This window comes from Astatotilapia calliptera, chromosome 19 (genome assembly GCF_900246225.1).
Source record: "Astatotilapia calliptera chromosome 19, fAstCal1.2, whole genome shotgun sequence".
Taxonomy (NCBI): domain Eukaryota; kingdom Metazoa; phylum Chordata; class Actinopteri; order Cichliformes; family Cichlidae; genus Astatotilapia; species Astatotilapia calliptera.
The window spans coordinates 2025733-2043773 of record NC_039320.1 but is presented as its reverse complement, the minus strand read 5'-3'; the positions used below and the strand labels follow the sequence as shown (position 1 = coordinate 2043773).

Genomic DNA, 18041 nt, shown 5'->3' with positions numbered 1-18041 from the left:
TCTTGGCCTCATGGTGAGACTGGTCAGGATGCAGGGTAGTGAGATAGAAATGGAATAAATTCATCATTTTGTAGGAAAAAAGTGATGGTGGCTGATGTGTTTTGGAAGTTAAAGAGCACAGAGATGCAGAATAATGACACCTCAAAGTATTTAATTATTATTTTTTGGTCAGGGAGGCTTTTGTACGTAACAATTTTGCTGCTAGTTATCTATCAGATAGCTTCTCCCAGAAATATCACTTCACACACACACTTTACTGTTCTGTCTCTGTGCAGATCTGAACTACTGTGGGACCAACCGGCCCTGTAAGAATGGAGGAACGTGTATGAACACGGAACCAGACGAATACCACTGCGCCTGTCCGGATGGCTACTCTGGCAAGAACTGCGAAATCGGTCAGTGTCTAAATACAACGCACCAAACATTTAGGTTCAAAGACCTTTGCTTTGGGCCACAGTACATTTGGGACAAAGCTCCAAAGAAACATAAAAATCAATTAGACATTTGACTTTCTTTTTAGCGGAGCATGCCTGTGTGTCTAACCCTTGTGCCAACGGAGGGACGTGCCACGAAGTCCCTACGGGGTTTGAGTGTCACTGTCCTGCTGGCTGGACTGGGCCAACCTGTGCTAAAGGTGAGAGGTGCTAAACTGTCTAGGTATTTCCCAGGTATGGCAAATATTACTTAGATGGATACATATAACTATAGTTTTCTGTACCACACTAAGTACTGTGGCTGTGATAGTAGCTTTAACATACGTCTTATATTTCAGACACTGATGAATGTGCCTCCAGCCCCTGTGCTCAGGGCGGGACATGCATCGACATGGAGAACGGCTTCGAATGCCTCTGTCTTCCACAGTGGACAGGCAAGACCTGCCAGATAGGTATGTCTGTCTGTCTCCATCTAATGAATGATGTATTCTAAAGAAAGAGAATCATCTCATTTGAGCAGCTCTTTTTTTGCTCAACATCATAAATTGATGTGTTTTTCAAATTAAATTAGGTGTCTTTCAGGTAGAAGCTTCATAATATTATATAATTTTAATTTTAAAATCCTAATTTGAAAAACCACTGCATGCTAGATGATATGTGGTGAAGCCAATGTGTGTGGCACCTATGGTGAATTCCATGCATCCACACTTGCGCGCAGAGTTACAGCATATCTAGTTGTTTGTTTATCCTGCCACATCGTTTAACCAGCAGTATAACTGCAAGAGGCCCACTAATTTCATGTGTGTGTCTGTCTGTGCATGCGCATGCCCAGCGGAGACGCTCTCCGAGCATCGTCTGCAATTTGAGCCAGGTGACTTGAGTAAAGCTAAAAATAACCCCCCGCCTGGCAACTGCTAGCCTTGGGACCAAATCTACTCCACTGGGGGGTTATCTTTGGCTCCAGACTGGCCGTAACAGTGGAGTATATGCGCTACGGTGAGGCAACGCCCCAGCATAGCGGAGCCCTCACACCCTCCGGCTTCAGCCAGGAAACACTTTATAACCTGTAAACATACACAGGGAGCAGCCGAAATGCAGCGGCTTGTGTTACGAGTCCTGTTATTCTCAGAGTGCTTCCCCTTTCAGGGAGCAGGGTGGTACCTGTGGGAGAGGGAGATGAAGTGAACGGGTGCTTTAGATCGGGAGGAGGCTCGGGTTTTGGGAAGGGGTTTGGGGTGTTTAGTTTCAGCAGGCTAACAGGTGCCGCTTACCTCCTGGGAGTAGTATTAATGCACTGTGTGTTGGTTTATAGTGGGCAAGGCGGCACGGTGGGAGCGGCGAGCGCTGCCTCTGAAACTGACCACTTGGAATGCCGCAGGTTGGCCCTCAGGGAATGCAAAAGAGAGACATTAACCCCTAGGGGTGGGGATGAGGACAAAATGGCAGGAGTAGGGGGAGGCAATGGAAACCAGTGGAAAAGTAAACACCCATCCAGACATGAACTTTACTTTATTACCTAGTACACATTACATTTATTTCAGTGTTCATTTATTTAAATAAATCAAGTGGCTTTATTGTGATTCCAACCATGTGCGGTGGTACAGTTCACAGTGAAACGAGACAACATTCCTCCAAGACCATAGTGCTACATATGACATATAACAGACAATCAACACAGGACTCCATAAAGTGCAAGTGTGCAAAAATGGCAAAAACACAAAACAAAGACAGTGCAACACCAGACAGAACAGAACGATACAGACACAAGACAGCAGATGACAACAATGACAGTGGGTTGTGCAAATGACTGCACACTGTGCAAAAAGTAACTTGATGTGTCATAGAAAGCTGTGAGCAATACAGGAATTAAATTAAACTTGTGCTGTGGTAGGGCGCTACTGAAGTGTTTCCAATAACCATCAAAGCACCAAAATTGGTTTTGGAGACAGCTCCAAACAGGTCTACAAACAGCGTATGCCCAGTGCGGATGACAACCATAAATCAAGGTGTTGGAAAGAGTTACCATGAGTCAAATATTGCAGGATAATTCGCAGCACTTTGAGTTACCATGGAGCATTTTTTGTTCCTGAAGTCTGCGTTTAAAGCCCGTAAATGAAATGAAAAAAGAAAAAAAAACAATTCACATAAGTTGTCGCTAAAAGGGAAGTTTGGGAAAGACCTTCGATCTTTGGCCTTCATTTCAGTGGGCTGTGTGACAGGAGGCTGTGCTTGGTGACGGGCTTTCTGAGCAGGTTCTTGGCTTTAATTCATTTTCTCTGTGTCTCTCATCTCCATTTTTCAGATGTAAATGAGTGCGCGGGGAAGCCGTGCCTCAATGCTTACGCTTGCAAAAACTTGATTGGTGGATATCACTGTGCCTGCTTTCATGGATGGGTGGGCCAGAACTGTGACATCAGTTAGTATCAGTCCAGCAGATCATTAGTCTTTAGCCTCTTTCCAGCTACCTGTAGAAAACAGAGGTGAAACAGGGGCCTCTGTCCAGCCAGCTTCTTTTCCAGTGTTTGTTCTGATAGATGGTTTCTCATGAAAATCTACATCATGTAATTCCTATTTCAAAAATAATAACCAATTTTTCAGGAAAAATGGTCTTTCTAGATGCTTACTACAAGCACTGACAGCATAGCAATATGCTATTAATATCTATCGATATCAAAATTGCTAGCAAAATTCTAGTAAATTCCAATATAATAGGTAACATCTTTTAATATCTGAACATAGTATTTACTGCAGTTTTTTTTCTTTTCCCGAAATAAAGAAAAAAATATCTGCACAAAAAAGTCACACGGGGCCTTAAAAGCATGTGAGTTTTAACCTGTTTTTGCATATTTTCAGCAATTTTATTGCCACCAAATTTTTTTCTTTGGCAAATTGATTTAATTAATCACGTTTATTAAAGATATATTAAAGAATAAATTTATCTTTGACCTTTAATTTTGGAAACAGTCCAATCTCTAAGCTCAGTGGTAAATTTAAAAAATATTGGCAAAACAATCAAAACTTCACCTTAAAATCTTCCAGCAGTAGAAAGTACATGTTCATATTATGTGACCAAAACATTTTGACTAGAATTTCCTTATGCTTTGGTGACACAGGTGTGCTAGCAACAGAATGAGCTGCTGTCCAGTATAGTCCTTAATAATTCATATGTATATAGTATATTTTACATTGTACACATAAAAGTCAAGAAGAGTTTATCTTCTTAGAAAGCACAAAAAGAAAAACGTCTACTGAGAAATCCAGAGATTTGCAGATGGCAGTGGAAGAGAAGCTTGTCGGCCAAGGAAGCTGGGCTTTAGCTGTATTCTGTCTCTTATATACCTCCCTTATGGCTGTGTACCTGCTACACACTGGCTCACTCTTCTAAAACTACAATGTTTTCCCAAACTATCAAACTTTTTTCTTAAATTGCTTAAACTCTTTAGGGTTAGCTTTTTTCCCTCTGCAAGTTAAATTCCGTTGCACATTCTCACAGCTCATCTGCACCTCTGAATCTGCAATTCTTCCAGGCATGGAAAACTTTGCTTTGGTTTCATCGACCACTTTCCTGTAGCAGCTGCACGTTACAACACTGTTCTGCCCATTTTGTCAAAGTCGGTTTCAGATCTGACATTTTTCTTGTGATTGATTATTCAACAGACGTGAACAGCTGTCACGGACAGTGTCAGAACGGAGGGACCTGCAAGGTGAGACTTTTTAGTTCAAACATAATGAGGTCTTTATTGATTTTATTTTTGATGTGATGACAGCAACGGAGAAGTAACATGCTTCTTGTCAATCATCCAAGTACCTGTCACAACATAAAAGAATAAGCTATTATGACTTTGAAAGGTTATCAACATTCAATGACTGAATGAGCTTTTGTGTTTTGTTAAACAAATAAAAAACAAAACTTCAAATATGGACTTGGGTTTGGATTTGAAGCCTGTTTCAGATAAATCAAGAATTAAAGAAAATGCATGGCATTGATCCAGTAAGTCAAGTAAGCTGCATCAGCTTCCTGGTTAGTTTTGCATGTATTAGCTAAAGAAGGTGTTGAGCTGTTTCTTAGTGAAAAACAGTTTTTTCCTTATAACCTGAAATCAGTCACTATTTGTGATGTGCAACTTACCCTTTCCAAATGTCACAGCAGTTGTCATGGTGAAAGCTTGAACATATCTGGACAAAAGTGACAGTTTAATTATCCTCTATAAATAAAATGTGTCAGCAGACACTTTGATGACTTCTTATCTTTATACCAGGAGTTGGCCAGAGGCTACCAGTGTGTCTGCCAGCCAGGTTTTGGGGGTCGGCACTGCGAGGTTCCGAGGAACTGGTGCAGTAGCAGTCCATGTAAGAACAGCGGGCGCTGCCACACCCTGCTGCACGGCTTCATGTGTGAATGCCCACAGGGCTTCACTGGAACAACGTGTGAGGTAAGGACTAAATCCAACTTATATAATATGCAGAAGACAGTTTGATGTTTTTGCTGTAGTTTCGTTTCACAAATGCATTTTCTGTTTTTCTTCCTGAAGTTGCAGAACAACCCCTGTAGCCCAAACCCGTGTCAGAACAAGGCTCAGTGCCACAGCCTGACCGGTGATTTCTACTGCAGCTGTCCGGATGACTATGAGGGCAAAACCTGTTCAGAGCTCAAGGACCACTGCAAGACCAACCAATGTGAAGGTAACCCAGCATCTTCACATTTTTAAAAAATGTACTCATCAGAAAATTGTGACAAATAATTCCAAAGTGCTCCCCTTGCTGATCATCTCTTTTTCATTTCGTTACCCCAAGTGATTGATAGTTGCACTGTTGCCGTCACAACTAACGACACTAAAAAGAGGGTGTGGAACATCTCATCCAATGTGTGTGGACCGCGTGGCCGCTGCATCAGCCTGCCGGCTGGGAACTTCAGCTGCTCCTGTGATCCGGGATTCACTGGCACCTACTGCCATGAGAGTGAGTCATTATTAGCTGACCCACCCACACACACACACACACACACACACACACACACTGACTATATTTATCATCAGTTACCATCACTGGGAACCACATAATTCTTACGGTAATTCAAACTCTCACTTCAGCAATCATGTCTGTCTTAGTTTGGTCTACTTAGTTTGGTCTACAGCAGAAGGAAGAAAGAATCTCAATAAACAAAATGTAAAAGACAAAAATCAACAGTTTTGATCTTTTCTTGAAAATTAACAGGGTATTAAAAGAACTCTTCTCTCTTTGCCTGCAGACATTAATGACTGTGCATCATCTCCGTGCAAGAACGGAGGCACTTGCATCGATGAGATCAACTCCTTTAAGTGTTTCTGCCCAGACGGCTGGGAGGGCAGCCTCTGTGATGTTGGTGAGTGTGTGTAGGTGTGTGGCAGAGGAGTGGATTTTTCTCAGTGTTGGTGTAGCTCAACAGTACAAGCTGTAAAGGAGAGCCTGGCTGAGTCATGCAGATTATGAGTCACAGCCATGGGAGACACAAGAGGAATGATGAGCAGTTTGAGGATCTCGCAGAGGACTAGAAGATTTGAGATAAATACAGGTGTAAAATGTAACAATCAAGCCAGCTGACAGACTCAAAATCTATTTTGTGGCTATGTGCTTACAGACAGTGCACACATTTGCAGATGACAGTCTATATTATATTTGAAAGGAAAAGGGTTAGGTTTAGACAGAAGTAATTTATTGGTGAAATAAACATTGACAGTTTTGAGTGCAAAATACTATAATCTCTGCCAAGACTATGCCTGGGGCTAGAGAAGCTTGAGTTTTTGCTGAAGAGTTGAACCAAACTATTATCACACGTTATCTGATTACGTTAGGACGGTAATCAGTAGCTAAAACGAGTGCACTGAGTTGCTGTCTGACTCTTTTCCAGACGTAAACGAGTGCAGCAGGAACCCCTGTCAGAATGGAGGCCAATGTGTCGATCTGCTTAATGACTTCTACTGCAACTGTGTAGACAACTGGAAAGGAAAGACCTGCCACTCACGTAAGTTCAACATGCGAGCCAACTCATTAAATAGACACTTTGCATTGCGTCAAAAGCTTAAAATCTTTTCCCCATGCCATCTCGGTGTAGGCGAGAGCCAGTGCGACTCCACTACCTGCAGTAACGGGGGAACGTGTTATGACCACGGAGACTCCTTCCTGTGCAGCTGTCACTCAGGCTGGGGTGGCAGCACCTGCAACATGGGTGAGACACCAGCATCACTTTTGTTTCACTGCAAAAACACAGAGTTACATTAATGATTTATAAAAAAAATTTTTTACTGTGTTTTATTTGTTTTTTTTAGCCAAGAACAGCACCTGTGATTCAGGTCCTTGCGAAAATGGAGGGACATGTGTTGGAGGGGGAGACGCCTACACTTGTATATGCAAAGACGGCTGGGAAGGACCCACATGTTCACAGAGTATGCAAAGTTTTGGGTATTTCTTACATTCTCTTACTAACCAGGATACATGCAGATACTGTGTGTTTAAAAAAACGTATGTCTATATACTGTTATAGCATCAGGATAAAATCAGTTACATATGCTTTTTATACATTTATACAACTCACTCATTCTCACCTATGGATTATGACAGGTTTCAAGTTTTAAAGTTAATTATGTCTTTCCTCTTGCAGATGTTGATGACTGCAATCCTCATCCCTGGTAAGATATGGAAATATTTTGCCCTCTAATGATTTTTAAAAATGTATTGGTGCTACAATATATCAGTATCTAAGGAAATCTGTATGTGATGTGTTTTTGTTAATGAGTTTGAGGTTGTTGGTTGGTTGGCTACACAAAACAACACATTTTATAATTTTTTTGTTTTTTGCAATTTATTGAAAAAATGAGGAGTACGCAAACTGTTGAGATCTTGGGATTCTCTACATCAGAGAGGCTACCCTGGACAAAAGCCTTCCCTCCCCCTTGCCCTCCCCTTCAATGACTGACAGGTGGATTAGTGGTGGTTTTGGTTTTTTGGAGAAGGCGGTGGATGAGGAGGGGGAGAAGTGCAGGAGAGTGTGAAGTGTCACCCCTCTGACCATTCACCGACCTCGACCTGGGAAACATTGTAAGGAGTGAAGGTGTTGAGGGGTGTTTGGGGGGGCTCGGTATGTGGCCTGGGCAGATTTACATATGAAGCCTGGACATTGATCTGGGATCAGCTTCATCCTGCTGCGCCTGAGAGGCTCTGCAGACCCACAGAGCAGAGCGTGGGATAAATCAGGACTACTAAGCTACACATATCTACCCGTTCACCCATTTTCCAGCTATGCGTACATTTTCTTATCTCTTTTGTGTGTGTGGGCGGGGTTATATGGGTCAAATTAGATTATTTACTTACCAAGTACAAAAAAAATTCAGAGAGCTTTTGTTAACATCAAAAACTGAATATTTGTTTCTAGGTTAAATCCACTTTTGATTGACTTGTTTGGATCTGTCTCCTGTCTCCTTTGTAGCTACAACGGTGGCATCTGTGTGGATGGTGTGAACTGGTTTCGCTGCGAGTGCGCTCCAGGATTCGCTGGACCGGACTGCCGCATCAGTGAGTCCCTGGGAACTGGAAGGGGGCATGAGGCTGGGGTCAGATGGGCGGGGGTTCAGGGGTGAAAGGCCGCAGCGAGGGAGCGTGAGCCGATTGTTTCAGGGCGACAGATTAGGAAGCCTTTCAGGAAGACCGTCTTAACCTCTCCCCTCTGCACCGAGCGAGGTCAGAGCTGAAGTTTGTCAGACAGGTCTGTGCGCTCTCCCGTGGCCCTTCTGGGAGAGAGCTCTTCAGAAAAAGCCCCCGCTGAACCAAAGCGTTCAGCGTTATTCTTTTAAAGAGTTTAAAACCAAACCGGTATTTGAGACGTTTTTTTTTTTTTTTTTAAGTAGAGAAACACTCAAAAGAGAAATGCAACACTGAAAGAAATATCTGTACTTAAAAATATTTTTTAGTTCTTAATGTTTTTAGGTTGTAGTTTTCAACTTTCTATGCGCTATAATCTGAAAAGTTTTTTCTAACAATGCCTACAATGCTTGCTTTTTAAATAAAGCACTCACAGTTGTTACAGTGAGTCACTGGGACTTGTCTAGACTGGTCTATGGTGGGCATTAGAAGTTTAATAATTCTCTGCACGCTGCCTGCGGTTTTCTCTTTCAGACATCGATGAGTGTCAGTCGTCTCCTTGTGCTGAAGGTTCGACCTGCATGGATGAGATCAATGGCTACCGCTGTCTCTGTCCTCCAGGACATGCTGGACCTCGCTGCCAAGACTGTAAGTACAATAAATAGCTGTTTATAGAGGTTCATAAGATGATGGTTTAGACATAAACCAGATTTGAATCATTTTATTAAAGAAGACCTATTATGCTCGTTTCCAATATTTCTTTGCTTGGACCTTTTATCAGAGTAGCTGTTTGTTCATTTTTCACAAACGTTTGTCTTTATTTAGCACCCTTTGTGTGCCCTTTGGGTCTGAAGCCTATACGTAGATCCCTTGGCCCTCTATTTAAGCTCCCTGTCTTCTGATTGGCTGTCCCCAGTAAACACAAGGTCTTAAAAGCAGGAGGGGCTAAGACAACCATATTTGCAATATCCTCTGTCTATGACATCAAGCAGAGCTAAAAATAGAAAAAGTATCTGAAATGGAGTGAGCTTTTGGCTTGCAGGACTACATCGGCATACACTGACATCATTATTTTGAACTTCCACCATTTTTAATGTAAGCATTCACTACTCTGATAGTAGGTGCTGTATATGACAGAAGAAAAGGAGAGAGAATAATATGTCTACCTAGGGCAGCTCTATGGCTTTCATGTGACTACAGTGAACTCCAGTAGTTTTATAGGATTATAACTTACATTTAAGATTACATTTGACAACTTCAATTGTTGCTTTAATTCTTTCTTCTTTCCAGTCATCGGACTTGGGAAGCCATGCCGTCACACTGACCTACAGTTTCCTCACGGCAGCCGCTGGGAGGAGGAATGTAACACATGCCAGTGTGTCAACGGGAATGTTCATTGTTCCAAGGTTAGGAATACGAGAATGAATCGTAATTGCTAAAGCTAAGCTAGCTCGGTATTAGCTAACTGAGCGTTTGGTGTGGACCCTCTCTCTGAACGCTGAATTCCTCTAGGTGAGATGTGGCCGTAAGCTCTGCATCCTCCCGAAGGCTCTTCCGCCTCCCGAAGCAAACCTTCCGTCCTGCCCCGGAGGTCACGAGTGTGTGGAGCACCAGTTCCTCACCTGCTTCTCGCCACCCTGTCATCAGTGGGGGGTGTGCTCAACGCCAGACCCCCCCACACCTCTGCACACCCAGTGTGAACCTAACAGCGGCTATCTGGATAACAACTGTGCTCACATCACACTCATCTTTAAAAAGGACAAAGTGCCACAGGTGAGTAAATCATACAGAAGTAGGAACTTGAATCGTTGTCTTCTGAATTTTTTTTAAGCTTGGTCTGTGGGTCCAGTTACAAAAGCCTTTTATGTCTTATGCTTTAGTGGCACTGAACAAAAATCTGTGGTTTTACATTGCAGGCACAGTTCACATAAACGTGATTCTTAATGTATTCTCCATACATTTCAAGACTTTATTAATATTAACACATGGCTTTTAATATAGAGGACACTTTTACAAAGGGACAGGTGCTGGATCAGCTCTGTACTGACCAAAAAACTTTGAGTCTTAGCAGGGGGAGGGGAAAAGTTTGTCTGGCTGTCTGGGTCATGCCTGTCGGGCATGTCTGAATGGGAACAAATCTGCTCCTCTGACAAAGTGCTGATGAGGCAAGGTTTTCCCCCTGCTGGGGGATGCTTTCGGATTGAATCCATGTAAGAAAGACTTAAAAGGAATGAGAGGAATTTGTTCACCCGTGTTGTCCGTGTGCCGCAGGGAACCACAGTGGAGAACATCTGCTCGGAGCTGAGGTATCTCCCCGTGACTCGGACGCTTGCTGAAGAGCGGGCATTGCTCATCCTCTGTGACCAGTCCTACTCCACCAGTGATGCCGTGGAAGTCGCTTTGGTAATTATTTACACACACACACATGCACTTGTGTGCACTTGTCCCACAATGTAAGACTGACTTGTGCCTTTATATTTGAAAAAGCAAAGAGCATTGGTGAGAAGTTTTAGGATGATTCCAAGACAGGAAAAGGAAGAAAGAAACGTTTAGAAAGTCTGTGAAGGTTCTCAGTCATACAGGTCATCATAGTCTAAGGAGCTTGGAAAGAAAAGCGACTTCTTTAAGTTGCTTGAAGATGTTTCACCGCTCATCCGAGAAGCTTCTTCAGTTTGAAATATGTATCTTTATGCAAATAATTCATCCCCCATTATGGCTACTGCATCCACCCACTACCATGATTCTGTGGAGATGCCTCTCTGATCTTTGATCCTGCTTACACGAACTCCCAGTCTTTCCTCCTCACTTGTCCCTTTTTTTCTTCTTCCACTTTATTGAATCGCACATAACCCCCCACTGCAAATTGTTTCCAGTAGAGGACAATAAAATCAGATCTTTTTTCTATTTTTGGTTTATTTCGTCCTTGTTTTAGAAAACAGAGAGAGGAAAGAAAGAAGTATTTGATGCTTTTAACAACATCTGGTTAAAATTTAGCTTTACTTTTGGGAACTTGCCGATCTTGCTCTCCTTCTGCATATTTCTTCTTCTTCCTCTGCATCTTTTCCTTCCCTGTCTTCTTTATCTTCTCCTTTAATATCTGCACAATCTGTCTGATCCCATCTGTCTCCCTTGCTTGCTTTTATTTGCCCTCCTTTATAATTTCCCCCCTCTTTGTTTTAGTTTCTGTATTTCTCACTCTCGGCCACCCAGACTTGAGGGAATCAGTCACATCTAAGCTCTTAATGGAGGGGATTAGTTTTTGTTCCTCTGATGTTTGCAGGCCTGTTTTGAGCGACAGATACAGGAAAAGGAGTGGTGAGCCTGACATCCACCCAAACTCCTCAACAAGGCTTTCATAAAAAGAAGGAGGAAAAAAAATAAAAAGCTCCACTCCCACTTGTTGCGGACTTGTGTTGCAGTGATATGTCACCGCTCAGTTTCACGTGCGAGTGAAATCTTTATGATCTGAGCGCAGGCTTTAACCTGAGCGGAGAAAGAAGTGCGATGCCTGTGTTTCAGAATGCATGTGGGGACGAGTGGTTTGTCTTGGTTTGTGTCCCCTCGAACATGTTGTGGCCTCTTCAAATGTTTTTTAAGCAAAACTGAGGGATGTTCAAGAAGTTGTGGCCAAATATTTGAAAGTGTTTACTTCGATTTGTTTCATCAGGCATGCTCATCAGAGAGTTGTCCATGGGTGCTGCACAGACCTTTGCAGACTGATGTCCGCTTGTTGTAGGTGTGGCGGTGTTGAATTTATATACAGATATGGAAAAACTAGTAAGGTGGGAAACACTTGTTTATGTTCATGCTGTGTTGGTCCTTTGCTTTAGCGCTTGGCATGGAAAAAACAGTCATCATACATAAGAAATCTTTTGTAGTGGAGTGTTGGAAACTGTTTTTAATTTTAACAATTTTTTGTGCTTCTTTCTCTTCATGGGGAATTCCACTGTTGTTCCCATTACTGTCCAAGCCAGCGTTTCTACCAGTCAGCGCTCTGTCTGCTGATAGCATCGCAAACGTTTGGCTCGATGCTGTTGGCTTTTTGGAGGCGCTGGTGGAATTTCCTCTGTCTTTGTAGCCATGCATTCGATTTAGTTGAGTTTTATTTATATATATATATATATATATATATATATATATATATATATATATATATATATATATATACATATACATACATTAGGGGTGCAACGATACACAAAATTCACGGTTCGGTTCGATACTTTGGTGTCACGGTTCGATATTTTTTCGATACAAAAAAAATGTTCATGCCTTTTTAATTTGTCATTTATTAAAATTATAAATATATATTTTAACTCAAAAGTACAGTTTTTAAATTTAACCCTAACCCTTGTGCGTGTTTTTTTATTTTGACAGCGAATGCGCACCTGCGGACCACTTATGTGCAGCCCTGGTTATTTAGCTCATCATATTGCAGCCATAGAAATTCTTTTGTCCATGAAACCATAAAGCTGCACTTTCTTTTTGCCTTATAGTCTGATTTGTCATAACTTCTCCTGCTGCTTTTACACACGCACTCACATAAGCTCAGCGATTCTCTGCGTGATCAACCTCTCACATGTTTAAGCTTGCTGCAGGAGAGTTCACTTGTCATGTTTGCATAGTAAGCTAACGATTAATAAGACGATGTCAGAGGAATTGGTGCACAAATTATCATCACTCACCAATCAGTGCTGTCGCTCTCTATACACAGTTCGCACGATTACAAAGTGAAAGCAAAAAAAGCCGCTTTCTGGCACAAGAGGAACTTAAACACTAGAACAGTGATTGTTCTAGAATTGAGCACATGTTGCTGTCAAGTGTGTTAGATACATTTCCTCTCCAAACTGGAACAAAATATGGTAAAAATAAATAAATAAATAAATCCTTCAAGAGTATTTGGGTGTTATTAAGCAAACTCGGACCTCCACACACAGTAAACAATATATAGAGAAAATGATGAACCCCAAAAGATCTCCTTGCAGTCTACAGCATGCACGTTGTGCACTGAGCTCAGTATCTCTGCAATGTGATCTGTCAGTCAGTCTGGAAGTTGGGTGTGTGAATGAGCTGCTGATTTCCTCAGGAGAAGAAAAAAGGAGTGTTTGTCCCCAGGCGAGCAGGGAGCACAGCTGGCCTCTTTTCTATTGTTTGTCCTAATTGAACTACACAGCACACAGCTAATCCCCCAACAACAGCCCTGCATCCCCAACTCCACCTCTCTGTTCTCACCATCAGCACCTTATTAGGCAATTAACTCCACCCTCAGCGGGGGGGGGGGGGGGGGTTCACAGCCTGCCAGATGTTGGGAGGAGAATCTCTTTTATTCTGACGGATGAATGTGTTTTTTCTTCTTCTTCTTTTTTGTCTTCTTACATGGCCTCGAGCGAGACTTTGACCATTTGGCGAATGGGACTTCTTTTCTTTCTCCGCTGCACTGAGGGAATCTGTGTTTTGCAAATTTTTTTCCTTTTACCTACAAATCAGCTTTTCTTTACATCGCTGAAAAGCTCTATTCAAAGAGCACTGAAAGGTTTGAGGGAGTATTTGTGTCCCCTGTAATGAAAAGCAACTGTCAGATGTTTAAGATGTGCATTACATATTTTAGTGTGTGCAGGGATCATGATTTGATTGGAACTCTCTCTGTTATTCTTGTCACGATGGTTCTGGTTTTGCTTATCTTCTGGGTTTGGTTTGTGAGAATCAGACTTTCTGGCAGTAGAAAACTAAACGTGACACGATGAACCTTTCAGAAGAGGCACAGAAATGATGTGATTTTAACCAAAAATAAATGCAATGAGATGTTCTCATGTAATCCAGGATTATACAAAAGCAAGTGTCTTCCAGGACCATAATTGAATGAAACCATTAATTCCTGCAATCAGCTATGAAAACACTAAACTTTCTCTGAGCTATACCCACCACATATTCAAATCTAAACGGCGAAACAAGTTATTTTGAATTAAAAAGAGAAATAAATCTTATTGTTCCTGTTCTTCCTCTTTGTAGTCTTTTGAGCAGGATGGAGGATCGAAAGACGGCGACTGTGGACAGATCCAGAAGGTGGCCAGCGCTATCACCACTGCGCTGTCCAAACGCCAGAACAGCACCATCATTCTGGCAGTGGTTGAGGTCAAAGTGAAGGTGGTGGTGGAGTGCCCTACTGTTGGTGAGTTACACATCGGTTCCTCTGTGAGAATTAGTCTACCGTATTTTTGTCATATTTGCTACAACTAGCATTTTTGTTCAATTTATCACTTAAAATTGTGTTGCTCAATCACGAATCACACTGATGTTACAAAATTCTATACAATCACTCTCTGGCCTCTGATCTGCAAGAAAAAACTGAAGCGGTTCCAAATTTAGTCAAATTTAGTTATTATATTCTGTACAAAACAATAGGTACATGCTTTTTTCTTAATTTTGCCGATGGTATGATATATCTTTGTAACATCTTTAAATGCAATGATCTCCTAATATCCCATTAAACCTTCCTCTTCAGGTTACCTGGTCCCAGTTTTGTGTGTGGTCTTCAGCGTTCTCTGGATCTTCTGCATCGTTGTTTGCGTTTGGTGGACCCGCAAGAGGAAGAAAGAGCGCGAGAGAGCAGCCCGATCTGAGGAGACAACAGTCAACAACCAGCTGGAGCCGCTGCGAAGCAACGCTCTCAAGGATAACCGCGACAAAGACGTTCAGTATGAATGCAAGAAACTGATGGGCCCCTCTGACAGGACGTGCGATGGGGCCGAGGGTGAGGAGGACGGGGAGCACGAGGGGGATCAGGCGGAAGACGAGGAAAGGGCGTTGGGCATGGGAGACAAGTGTCCGCCTCAGAAGTGCACCATAACACAGGACAGGGGAATGATGGGTAAGGGAGGGATGATTTGTACAACGCGCAGCGGTCCGCTGAAGGTGCCGCACCGGACAGCGTACAGCCCCAAAGACAACCGGTGTAAAAACCTGAATGCCGCCAAACTCAGCGAGGACATTAAAGATCACTACGTGTGAACCCCACACAGGAAGAGGAGGGACCGTCTGAGTAAAAGGAAGAAACTGCGATGTCTTCAATGTCACTGACTTTTCAACTCTTAAAAGCACCAAAAGTGAAGATTACAGATGCTTTAATTTTATATTTTTTATTTGCCTCGCCTTATTTAAATTCTTCTTCTGCAGCACAGATGTTACTATAAAAAAAAAAAAAAAAAAAGAGGCATGAAAATTAAACATCACGGCTTCGGGATTTCTGGATTGTTACACTGTTGAAATCAAGAATTTTCTTTTCACATTTCTAGATTTTCTGTTTACACACATTTCTTTCTATTTTTTTTTTTTTTGCTTCACTAGAAAAAAACTAACGCTCACGTTTGTTTCTTTGAAACTTTGGAGATTTAACTGAACGTCATTGGCTGGCAGCTGTTAACGCCGTTTCTACTGCGTGGCGTGGTGCATTTGTTTCCTGTCTGCCTTAGCCCACACCTGTGGGCCTTTTCTACACTGTCTTCAAATCATGTGTTTTTATTTAAAGAAAAAAAATACTAAAAACAAGTTTTATATATATATTTAAGTTCTTTGAAAGTTGGCACAAAGTAACCACTGTATAATGCCTGGCATGATTTTTTTTTTGTTTGTTTGTTTACAGTCATAAACATCTTAAAGGTTTATATATCATTTGAAAATAATTGGCACTACTTCCTGCAAGTCTGCATGATTATTTTTCAGCATATTGCTTTAGTAGAAAAGTGCCTTCAGCTCCTATTTTTACTTCTTTCCTTCCTCTTGTAGACTGTACGCAGATTTTAAATACACAAAAAGGGAAAGAAGTCCTAACAACAACTCGATCGCAGTAAATGCTGTTTTCTTCTTTGCATTGTACATATGTAAATATAAAAAATGGCTGTGTATATTTGAGTTTAATAACTTAAGTGATGCTTTGTATCATAGTTATTCTAAAAAATAAGATTGTTTTGTGGTTGTTTCTTTCTTTCTTTTTTTAATTATGTCATTCCGTTTATCAGTGTCTGTTGACACTACGACAGGTTTTAGACAGATTTTTCAGTGCCCGTGGTCCCACTGAGTCATGAAAACTTGTTTAAAGAGAAATTAAGTGTTGATTGTTTGTCTTTATGTTTAGAATTATTTGTTAGAGAGCTGATCCCAGACCTGCCAGCCATTGGAACAGGCTGTGAGGATCAGCTGGGTCATCAGTGCTACAGCTACAGGAACTCCATCATTAACAGTCATTTTCATCTCACTGGAGACCTCCAGAGTGAAATTTTATGAGCATTTGCAATAGTCACCTTTTATTACTTTTGATACTTTTAATTCTACAAATTCAATTTGTAGTGTATTTTCTTTTTTTGGGGGGGGTCCATTTGATCTTTTTAAACTTCGGTCCCTGAATTTCATTATCACAGTGTTCAGGGCTAAGTATAAAGCCAGTCCTCCAAAAAATATATTAATATGACTGATGTTATTTTGATTTTATGCCATTTTGTATCCAGATAGGTTCTAATTTATGTATTTGCTCAGTTTTCTGTTGGATTTTTGCTAAATTATGTATTTTCTTTCATTTTCTCCACATTGGACTTGCTGTAACACACCATTGTCATTTATCACTTAATGACTCACTCATAACTGCTGATCTCTACCTTCTAATCCACATTGTTCTTTTACATTTGAAGCAATCCGAGTAGATCCAGATCTAGGTTTCTTTGTTCAGGTTTTCCTCAGTATCATCACTCAAAACGAGTAAAGCTGTTCCCGAAAGCACTTCTTAATTCATTAATGTCATACTCCCTACAGAAATGCATGTACTGACATTTGACAATCATCATTTTGGCATCACAGCAGGCAAGCAAATTGAAGAATTTTGATATTTGTCTTGTCAAAAGCAAAGGCGAAGTGCTGTATGCTATAAATGATGTGTTTCTGTTCATGTCTGGCAGAATGGAAATATAATTTCAAGTTAAGAAAGTTTTTGACTGACGGTTCTGAGGTGCTCTGCCACATGCTGCTTACGAGATTATTGGACACCAAATGGCAAAAAGGAAAACTTTGGTGAATCTTTAATCAGCACTGATGCATCTGATTTCTATTTTCAGTATGTAGAGGACGCAGGGTCCAAACAACTTAAAAGCCCCGCTGCCAGTCTCACTTGAGCCTCTTAGTATGTGAGTTACAAATTTATAGTTCTACAGTCTGCTGACAGCAGAGATGCTGCACAGAGCAGCATGGTGTTAGCTTCAAACAACTCCACGGTAATCATCCACCCAGGGGAAGTGCTGTTTAGCAAGACACTGAAACCTCATCACAGACAGTGTGTTGTGTGAATGGGAACCTGCTTGCAATAGATGTGTCTGTATCCTAATGTACCGCCTCTCCCTGTGTGTATCTACTCTGGTCTAATGAAGGGAACAAGTTGTATTACTGTTGATGTTGTTTGACTGTTGTGGATGTTGTCCAGTCTGTTTCTGCACTAAGAACACACAGAAAGAGAAATGTTTAGTGTTACCTCCACAGCAGTTGCAGGAGGGGGTTGGGGGTCAGTTATCGTCACTGTTTGCAGATGAATATGATGATTTTTTTTTCAATATTTTTTGTTAATGCAGATGCATTCATAGAAAACCCAAATAATTTTTCTCTCAGTAAATTTTTACTTTCTGTTAGCCCCACACGGAGGGCTGAATGTGCAGAACATTGTAATTATTTTGTACAATATTTGGTAAAAGTCTTGGTTTGTTAGTGGAATTTTTTTGTTTGTTCTTAGAACAATACTATTATTTATTAAAGTATTTTATACCAAAGTCTGTTTTGTGTTTTCATTTGTTAAAAAGCTGTCATTGGCTACTGCAAATGCCCTTATAACTGGACCTTTCACTAAGGTACTCTTGAAGCTTTCATTTACCTTCCATTCTGTAACTTGTTCATTCTAGACATTTGAATTCATCCTAAAGTTGTAAAGTGTTTCTATGTATTCATTGTAAAATTCCAAGT

At 41.3% G+C, this 18041-nt stretch overlaps 1 protein-coding gene across 2 annotated transcripts in view; it reads left to right on the top strand.

Moving 5' to 3' along the window:
- LOC113011733 (protein jagged-2-like) overlaps positions 1 to 17851 on the top strand; it is a 49959-nt gene extending 32108 nt beyond the window's left edge. Inside the window, exons 7-26 of one of the 2 annotated variants that reach the window (XM_026151426.1) lie at positions 276 to 395; positions 521 to 634; positions 773 to 886; positions 2737 to 2850; positions 4092 to 4138; positions 4694 to 4867; positions 4967 to 5117; positions 5229 to 5393; positions 5683 to 5796; positions 6322 to 6435; positions 6526 to 6639; positions 6740 to 6856; positions 7072 to 7099; positions 7897 to 7982; positions 8583 to 8696; positions 9339 to 9454; positions 9561 to 9821; positions 10320 to 10451; positions 14058 to 14217; positions 14551 to 17851. In XM_026151426.1, the coding sequence (XP_026007211.1) occupies positions 276 to 395; positions 521 to 634; positions 773 to 886; positions 2737 to 2850; positions 4092 to 4138; positions 4694 to 4867; positions 4967 to 5117; positions 5229 to 5393; positions 5683 to 5796; positions 6322 to 6435; positions 6526 to 6639; positions 6740 to 6856; positions 7072 to 7099; positions 7897 to 7982; positions 8583 to 8696; positions 9339 to 9454; positions 9561 to 9821; positions 10320 to 10451; positions 14058 to 14217; positions 14551 to 15056 (2861 nt within the window). In that variant the 3' untranslated portion in view covers positions 15057 to 17851. The remainder of the gene's footprint in view (positions 1 to 275; positions 396 to 520; positions 635 to 772; positions 887 to 2736; positions 2851 to 4091; positions 4139 to 4693; positions 4868 to 4966; positions 5118 to 5228; positions 5394 to 5682; positions 5797 to 6321; positions 6436 to 6525; positions 6640 to 6739; positions 6857 to 7071; positions 7100 to 7896; positions 7983 to 8582; positions 8697 to 9338; positions 9455 to 9560; positions 9822 to 10319; positions 10452 to 14057; positions 14218 to 14550) is intronic. The other variant, XM_026151427.1, reaches the window with a different exon arrangement.
- The last annotated feature ends 190 nt before the right edge of the window (positions 17852 to 18041 follow it).